Source organism: Pipistrellus kuhlii, unplaced genomic scaffold, assembly GCF_014108245.1.
Source record: "Pipistrellus kuhlii isolate mPipKuh1 unplaced genomic scaffold, mPipKuh1.p scaffold_m20_p_11, whole genome shotgun sequence".
In the NCBI taxonomy this organism is placed as follows: Eukaryota; Metazoa; Chordata; class Mammalia; order Chiroptera; family Vespertilionidae; genus Pipistrellus; species Pipistrellus kuhlii.
The window spans coordinates 11,525,232-11,534,791 of record NW_023425416.1 but is presented as its reverse complement, the minus strand read 5'-3'; the positions used below and the strand labels follow the sequence as shown (position 1 = coordinate 11,534,791).

The 9,560-nt window shown below is 50.0% G+C and overlaps 1 protein-coding gene across 1 annotated transcript; it reads right to left on the bottom strand.

Moving 5' to 3' along the window:
- Nucleotides 1-6,074: 6,074 nt before the first annotated feature.
- Nucleotides 6,075-9,086, bottom strand: LOC118715078 (aldehyde dehydrogenase family 3 member A2-like). Its single transcript, XM_036430712.2, has one exon. The coding sequence runs from the start codon at nucleotides 9,011-9,013 to the stop codon at nucleotides 7,559-7,561; it is 1,455 nt and encodes a 484-aa protein (XP_036286605.1). The 5' UTR covers nucleotides 9,014-9,086; the 3' UTR covers nucleotides 6,075-7,558.
- Between the last annotated feature and the right edge of the window lie 474 nt (nucleotides 9,087-9,560).

Here is a 9,560-nt window from a genome sequence, read left to right as displayed (position 1 = left end):
AACAAATCTCTCCCTCTCCCTCTGTCTCCTCCCCCCCACACACACACACACTAAAATCAAGCAATAAATTTTTTTTTTTTAATGTTAGGTTAACAGTGTTTTATTTTTTTATTTTTTTAAAAAAATATATATTTTATTGATTTTGTACAGAGATGAAGGGAGAGAGATAGAGAGTTAGAAACATCGATGAGAGAGAGTCATCAATCACCTGCCTCTTGCACACCCCTTACTGGGGATGTGCCCGTAACCAAGGTACATGCTCTTGACTGGAATTGAACCCGGGTCCCTTCAGTCCCCAAGCTGACGCTCTATCCATTGAGCCAAACCGGTTTTGGCTTAACAGTGTTTTATAAGTTCAATTTGTTAGAACACTAAGTACATCTGACCTTTAGATAATTCTCATTTAAAATATGGCATCCCATATTTTACCTGGCAATCTTTGCTGGACTTATGAAAAGAATAAGAACTTTCATAAGGCGAACTTAAAAGCATGACATTTTCCAAGGCAATCACCACCTTGTCAAGGTCCTGGGAAAGGTTTTATTTTCATTCCCAGCGTGAAAAATCGGCTAACGTATAAGATGAACAAACGAATCTGTTTTTGCATTAGTAACTTCGATAATTTAAATATTAATCTGAAAAATAAAATAAACCTCTGAAGATTGGTTTCTGCATGTAGATATTGCCTTTGAGGACTTAAAAAAAAAGAAAGAAAAAGAAAAAGTCACATGAACAGAGTGAAGAGATTGGCCCCATTCTGTAATTAGCACACTCACTGCACAGAATCGGGCTTTGAAAAGTAGCTGGATTCCGGAAGAACCCTGTGCTTCAGAAATTCTTGTGCTTCATCTCACTCACTGCTCCCCGAAGCCCTTTCTGTGGCGCCTCCATTTCACAGATGAGCAAACCAAGGGTTGTGCCAAAGGATACACAGCTGGCATCTGGCAGAGCTGGAATTCAAACACAGTCGCTGACTCCAGACCAGCCTTCTTCCCGCCAAACTGGGCAGAGCCTTAGTAAGGAACTCAACGGCTAGAAGGACGATGCCCACTTTTTACTGGTGCGCTTTGGTATTCGATTCTTTTAAAAGCATGCACTTAATTTGTCATTAAAAAGGAAAAATGCCAAAAGCTTTTTATTTTTAAAGCAGATTTTAAACAGAGCCCATGCCAACATGTCTCTGGGCAGCTGAGCCGTGGACAGCTTTCGTCCGGTTCCAGGAGCCATGGGCAACGGAGGGCCGGTGACAAGGCTGAGCTGGCCGCCTTGGCAAAGCCGAAACCCTTCCTCACCCTCCGCTGGGCTGGTGTTGGAACTGAAGAGGGTGAGGCGGTCCCCTCGGGAGCCTGGAGCCTGGAGCCTGGAAGGAAGGGCAGCCCCGGGCCTGACCCACATTGAGCACAGAGGGGTCCTTCCTCCTGCCACTCACTGGCGATGGAGGGCATTTCCTGGGGCATGAACTTCAACACGAGTCTACAGGATGCTCCTGAAAAATGGACAAATACACAGCACTCCTCTCTGGAGATTGATAATTCACACGAGCATATTAAATGTTCTGAGAATTCCTGAACTTAAAAAAGCTGCTAAAATGTGTTGAAACAGGGTGTCCTGAATTTATGGTCAATGGGACTTTTTCTTCGTATAATTCTGTTTAATATCTTGAGCAACATCCACCTTGACAGATACAAGAACAGTCAGGCCTTCAAGGCCGTAAGCTCAAGTTCTTGTCACTAAGTCCCTACCCAGGAGTCCCATGCATGTTCCATGGGCAGAAAGGAGGACCAAGAGCTCAGACACACGGCCACCAACCTCCGTGGCAGCTGATGGGCAGGTGGGCCCTGGTGGGCAGGAGTCAGTGGGGGCCAATCCCCCGAGGTGCAGGACACCTCAGAGTCGGAGGAAGGCAAGACGGAGATTCCAGAGGGAGTGAAGGTGCCACGAGCTGAGTCACCCAAAGCAGCACAAAGGAACAAGGGGCTGGTGGGCAAGTCCCAATACCGACAGGCGATGAGTCCCGTGACGCAAACAGGTGTTCCCATGAGTGATGCTGCTCCTCGCCCACCAAGGAACGAGCCCAGCAATGCTCCTGCAATGTGTGCCGATCGCCCCAGTCATCTCGTTTCACAACCAGCTTGGGGTTTGGCGCAGGGGAGGCGTGTTACGTAAGGCTGCCTGATGGGGACAGACCTCACCTTCGTCGGATGGTTTCCGGCCGATGCAGCAGACCCCGGGTTCAGACCTCACGCAGCATCTTCCACACAGGCATTGCCTGGACCTCAAGCAGGTCACTTTCTGAAGGGCAGGCCTTGGCATGGCCCTGCTCTGATGAGAACCCTTCAAAGGATCTTTATCTGACATAAAGGCCAAGCTCCTTATGGAGGCCTTTACCTGTGCGCCTCTTCAAGGTCACGTTACTCTCCTCTTCCTCCTCCAGTGGGCTCCCCACATATCTCCTAGCTTTCAGTTCCCACCTCAGGGCCTTTGCACAGCTTTTTCCTTCACTTTCATTGCTCTTACTTCCTCCCACTTCCCACCCACCTCTCAGCTAAAATGCCACTTTCAGCCCATCAGGCTCTTTCCTCTTATTGACTTTCATGGCCTCGTTCCTCTGTTTTGTTGGCTAATGTCTGTCTGCCTCCCAGACAGCTCTGTGGGCAGGGACACCTATGTGTGTGTGTGTGCACGCCGCTTAGAGCAGGTCCAGCATGGAGCAGGTGCTCAATAAATCCTTGTTGAATTGCTGGTATGATGCTCTGACTGACTCCAGAACCCGGCTTCTTGGCCACCTGTGAGAGTGCTTACCTGGTAGATCTGTGACAGTGTACTGAGTTTATAACTGAAGGGCAGGCTCAGCACAGTGTCCCGATCAGGGTGACATTCTGTCTTCAGTATAAATTGTGCACAGAACGAATTGCTGTCACTGTTTTACAGATGAGAAAATCGAGAGACAAAGAAATCAGGCCGCAGCTGCTAACTGGGGAATGATATCAAAGGCAGGTATTTGGGTTCTCAGGATTGATTCTTTTGCCAACCCTTTCTTTATAGGTTCAAAAGGGCACATGAACTTGGACCTTATCTGGTCTATCGCAAACTCTGTGCCAATGCTGTTGCAATTAATGGTTTAGATCTTCCAGGGAAAATAGAGTGAGGCGAATGGCACACTGGCCTCTGAGGCAAACTGTAAATGGGAGCTAACCAACTCAATAATCAAGATAAATAATATTTTAATGCAATATTTAAAATATATATATATTTTTATTTTTTTCACAGAGAGGAAGTGAGAAGGATAGAGAGTTAGAAACATCGATGAGAGAGAAACACCAATCAGCTGCCTCCTGCACACCCTCTACTGGGGATGTGCCCACAACCCAAGGTGCATGCCCTTGACCAGAATCAAACTCAGGACCTTTCGGTCTACAGACCGATGCTCTATCCACTGAGCCAAACTGGTTTCAGCTAATGCAATATTTTGAAAAACCAAAATTAATGCAGAAACATCCATGATGAACTAAGTATCAGCATCTTTAATAATGACAGAACCTAACCCGGAGCTTCCACAACCTTGCCTCATCCACCTCACCCTAATCCTGACCCTGGGACCTGCAGATCTGTGGAACCATTCTGGGCACCCCCAGAGTGGAAAGCCTATTTGGTCAAAGGATGACACAGGAGAAAACAGAGCCCTCTTCTGGCTGATAGACAGCACTGTTCCTCTTCTGGGAGCCACGTGCACCACCTTTGTGCAGCTCAGTGCTGGGACAGACCCTCTGGCACCACGATGGTTTTCACCGCTGCCTCTTCAGGAGACACTGAGGTTGAGAGGTTGCAGGAGGTCACAGGCCACCTCTTTGCCCTGGCCACCGCACTGCTCGGGGCCCATTGCCTTTCTCCCCTCACCACCGGCACAAACATGCCCAAGGACTTGTTCTTGCTTCTTTGGCCAATGCTAAAGCTGCCTGTTAGCACTTAGTAGGCCTCTCCAAGCTGACCTACCATGAGAGGGGCCGGTGAGGAAATGGGTCTAAGAGGTGGAGGGTTCTCACAGCTGCTGACTGGTGGGCCTCGAGCAGGGAGGTGGCTGCTTGCCTAGCTGCACAGTGTCTTGTTCTTAAGGTTTTGGTAGTTTCTCAGCTTTGTTCTACTTACGTTTTACTTTTATTTTTCAATTATTTTAAATGTGCATAAAAGTTGCTACTATAGCCCTAAACTCTTATGTACTAGTTACCCAGATTCATCAATGAATATTTAGCCCCATTTGCTTTTTCATTCGTTTTCTATATATAAGGACGTCTCTTTTCTTCTTCTTCTTCTGAACTGTTAAGAGTTAGTTGGATGCTTTCTGAAATTTTGCCCCTAAACACTTCAGGGCGGTTTCTCAAGGACAAGTTTATTCCCTTGTATAACTACAGGACAATATGAAAAGCGGAGGGTTTAGCAATTATAAGATATCATCTAATTTATGAACCTTATCAGTTACACTAATAATGTCCTAGACAGCACCTATTCTTTCTGGTCTAGGATCCAATCCAAGATCGTGCACTGCCCTCAGCATTCCTGCCTCCTTGTCTCCTCTAACCTGAGCAGTTCCCCAGCTTCTCTGGTTTTTATGTCCTTGACATTGTGGAAGTGTACAGGCCAGCCATTTTGTTGCATCTCCCTCCGTTTAGGTTTGTCTGAGGTTTCCTCGTGATTAGATTCAGGCAGTGGATTTGGGGCAGGACCGCCACTTGTGTGTCTCACGGAATGTCTTAGGGGAGCTCCCCCTGGTGTTCACAGGACAGCCGGTGACTGAAACCCAGGAAGCAGATTGTGATGTAAAAGCTCCTAACCCAGCACCTAACTTTTAGTAAGTGCTTGCTGTCTGAGACTGCATTTGTTGATATAGGGGGGTATTCTCCCTTTGGAACAACGTCGTTGGGGTGCTAATGTTGGATTACAAGAGTAATAAAACAGTAATAGCAACTACAGGTATTGAACTGTATTTGGCCGCATATTACACATCTTTTCACGTACTAGGCCTTTAAGCCTCACTACCACCTGAGCACTACTTTATCTTCATCTTATGGGTGAGGAAACCGAGCCTCAGAGAGGGTCCATCTCTTGCCTCAGGTCTTCCAGCTAGGAAAGGCACTGCCAGGACTGTTCGGCCCCTGAGTACCTACACCATGTTGTCTCTGGCACTTACCTGTGACAAGGACCTGCAAGTATTCCAGCTCGGAACCCTGAAATAATCCATGTTCCCCCCAACCCCTCCGCCCCAGACCGCCAGCATATGGGAATGTTTTCTCTCCATATTCTGGAACCCCCCTGCTTACCCAGCACATAAGGGGCATGAGAGCTTAGGAGACACCCAGGCTGTGAGTAGAGGGCCTCAATAGGTTGTGTGATGTCCTCTAGGAGTCATCATCATGCATTGGGCAATTATTTACAAGTCCAACCAAAACTCCATCTATCCCAAAGACAGAGAGCAACTATGAGCAGATGTCAATCCTTATCAAACAGTGACTCATGAATGAGTCTCAAGGCAGGAACCCCACTCCAGGAGGAGAGTCCCTGCCACAGGCAGAACCTGCTCCAAAGTCATCTCAGAACCAGTTTCCAGTGACATTCATAATCCACATCGTTAAGAAACCAGCCTCGGAGACTTGCTGACACAAGCCGCTCCCTGCCCGGGACTGGGATCATTCTGCACTGTGGGTGTTTCGGGGAACTTTACTATTCACCCATTTAACAACTCACCCTATTAAGTGTGTAGGAGGGGGATGGGGGATGGGGGGGGGTAACAAAGATAAGTAAGACAGTAAGACAGTTCCTGCCCTTGGGGACTCAGTAGGTTGTGGGATCTAATTTAACTAAAATTAGATAGTTAATTGGACTTAGCTTTGAATTTGTAAGTTTCCTACATCCCTAAGCTATCATTCTACATCCATTGGCCACAGAAAGTTCATGATTTTGAATGACCAATGTAAATCTTTTTTTTTTTTGGTAAAGACAAAATATGCATTGACAGTTGGATAAAATATATGTTCAAAGAATTCTCTCCCAAAGATCATGTCTGAGGTTCTACACTTTCATCAAATATAATGGTTTATTTTGAAGCAGAATGTACTACTAGGCAAGCCAATAATTTAGTTTAACTAGAAATTATAATTACAATTTACTAAGTGAAAATGCCATATTGAAATTATGATAGATTATTCTATAGTTACAGTTTAAGCAACTTTTTTCCTAAACCAGAGTAGCGATTCATTCTTGACATCTCATTCTGTGATAAAGACATTCTCCAGACAGTCTTCATGGAACAAACTCATTCAACAAAGCTGATTATACATTCCATCAAGTAAACTACATTCTCTCACCGAGTGGGCGGAGTCTGTTTCAAACGCGGGGACAGTGGGGCTCTGGCGCCAGTCCCTCAGCAGGCCCAGGGGGACCCGCCCTCCTCTGTGAGCCTCTTTAGCACATCCCCGGCTGAGGCACCTCAGGTCCTGCCACCCTCAGGAGAGCCGCCTCGTCCTCCATTCCCTCAGCCTGGCCAACTGCTACGGCGTCGAGTCCTCCTGCAGATTTCTCCAAATGACCCTCCCCAAGGTCCTGAACATCCAAGGCCTCTTGTCCAAGACAGACAGGAAATGGGTTCCCCAAGAGGGGCCTCTCTGGACCTTAAAAAGTGAAATTACTGGCATTGTGCTACAGAAATGAAAAAAACTTAAAGATCTGTCCTTGGAAACCCACTGACTTGCAATCTCGGGGCCCTGACAGAGAATAATAATTGTTGTAAGTTCAGCACTCCTACTCCATCTAACAATGCCAGTTAGGTTTTGTAAGATGTAGCATCTATAACGCCTACATCGTGAGAATGACAGGGGACACCTGAATGAAACGGGCACTGTCTCCCAGGAGGTCCTAGGATTTACAAGACGCTTCGGGGTTACCATCACAATAAGCTTCCGTGGGCAAGGACAAGAGATGCCACAAACCAAACATGAGGCAGGCTGGTGAATGGATGGGGAATGGAGGAACACCACGGGTCAGACGGCACATCTGACCGGCAGGCTAACTCGTGGAGGTCAGGTCTGCAAACCCAAGGGGCGAATGAGGGACAGGGACCCCTCTCCCCCGGTTCTAGAGCCTGGGAAAATCTAGCCTCATCTCTCTGGACTGAACTCTTGAAAGTTTCCAGAGTGATGGAGGCAACAGCAGGGACGAGGTGGGGTGTCCCATGTCCCATGAGCTAGGGGGAGGCGGTCCCTGAGGTGGTTCTGAGACTCCTTTAAGCTCCCAGGGAATGCAGGGGTAGCTCCAGACATTCTCCTTCCCTGGCCCCAATCCAGGCGGCACAGTCCAGAGTGGGTTCTGAGGGTCCTCAGTCGGGAATGCTGCGATTTGGCTGAAATGCAAGTTGCCTTAATGGTGCTTGGCAATGGGGTCAGGGTTGACTACAGTGCTGCGTATTTTCTGTCCACTTTTGGTAGGATGCTAAAGCTATGGGTTCACTAACTACTTCACAGAGGAATAGCCCCGTGGAGGCAGCGAGGAGGCTGAGCAGGATCACTCTTCAGTAGTAGACAGCCTTGACCAGAACAGCGGCCACAGCGCCCAGGATGGTGAGGAGCAGGAGACTTTTTCCTCTGCTGAATCGTTTCAAAAGGAAGAATTTCGCCCAGTCCACCTTTGACTGGCTGTTGGGGGGATATCTGAGTTTGTTAGCACCTTCTCCCCTTAAACTTTTCAATAAACAGGCACGTTGATGAGAAAAGGTATCGAAGCTATGCTTTCCGTGATACGCTCCCATCCCGCTGGCCCCCACGCCCCCGAAGGGCAGCGAGCCGAGCATGCAGTGCATGATCACATCGTTGGCCGTGACACCCCCGCTGGACGTGCAGTCAATCATCCGCCGGACGAGCTTGCGGTTGCGGGAAAATACGTAGAGAGCCAATGGCTTTTCGCGATCATTGATGAACTGTATGGCTTCGTCTGCATCCTTCACAGGCACTACCGGAAGAATCGGCCCAAAAATTTCTTCCTGCATCACTCTGGTTTCGGGATCCACGTCGGTGAGTACCGTCGGGGCTATGTAGAGGGTGGCTTCGTCCGTCTCCCCACCCAAAGCGATCGTCTGTCCCTCAAGCAAACGCAGGAGCCTCTTAAAATGACGAAGGTTGACGATCCTTCCATAATCGGGAGATCCTCTTATGTTTTCTCCATAAAACTCCTCCACCGTCTCCTTAATCTTCTGCACGATTTGGCCCTGGAGGGACGGCTCGCAGAGAATGTAGTCGGGAGCAATGCAGGTTTGCCCACAGTTCATGTACTTCCCCCAGGCGATGCGTCTGCAGGCCACGTCCAGGTCACAGTCTGTGTCGATGTAGCACGGACTCTTCCCTCCCAGCTCCAGGGTCACAGGGGTCAGGTGCTTGGCAGCAGCCGCCATGACAATCTTCCCAACGGCCGTGCTCCCAGTGTAGAGGATGTGGTCAAACCGCTGCTTCAGGAGCTCGGTGGTTTCCTCCACGCCACCGTTCACCACCACGTACAGGTCCGGGTCTAAATACTGGGGCAGGAGCTGAGCCAGGAGGCTGGCCGTATTTTCACTTACTTCAGAAGGCTTGATAATCACAGCATTTCCTGCAGCAATAGCTCCTACCAGAGGCTGTACAGTGAGGGCGAAGGGGTAGTTCCAAGCCCCGACAATCAGGGCGACCCCCAGGGGCTCTGGCTGGACGTAGGCCTCATCCATCATAGTGAGCAGGTTCTTCTTGGCTGGCTTAGCAGCAACCCACTCAGGAAGCTGCTCCAGCGCGAGATCCACTTCCCCAAGAATGGTCATGACTTCCTGGATGTACGCATTCAGCTCACTCTTGCCCAGGTCCGAGGCGATGGCCGCCAGGATGTCCCGCTCGCGCTCCTGAACCATCCTGCGCAGCGCCTCCAGCTGCTGCAGCCGGAACCTCAGGGGTCGCGACCGGCCGCTCCGGAAAGCGTCGCGAACCTGCTGGACCAGGCGCTGCATGGCTCCCCTGCCCGATGCGAAGCGTCCTCTGTACCCGCCAAGCCGGACAGCTCGATGCGTCCTCTGCACCTGCCAAGCGGACAGCCTGACGCGACCTCTGCACCCACCCGCCCAGGCCGATAGCCCGCAGCCGCTGGGGGCGGGCTCCACCCCGCGCCGCGCGCCTATTGGTCGGGGCGGGACATGTGACCCCGGCGGCGTCTCCACCCACCGCTGGGAGCTGACAGCAGGCAGGCCCAGGCTGGGGTGCAACCTCCCGGGCAGGTCCAGACTGGGGTGCAGTCTCCCAACCCGATGGGTAAGGGGCGGAGGAATCCCGGAGCGGCCTAGGTGCCGGTAGGTTGGGGGGAGCCGGTCAGTGTCTGAGTCTTGGACTCAAACCTTCTGGACCCCCCTTGGCCACCATATTACCTGCACTATTGGGACTTCTCTGTGGAGTTGGGGAGGGTGACCAACCATCTCGTTTGCTGAGACGGAGGGGGCGCTTTCGGTGTAAAAGCAGGGCAAGTCCCCAGCTAATCTGGATGAGTTGGACGCCACAGTGTTG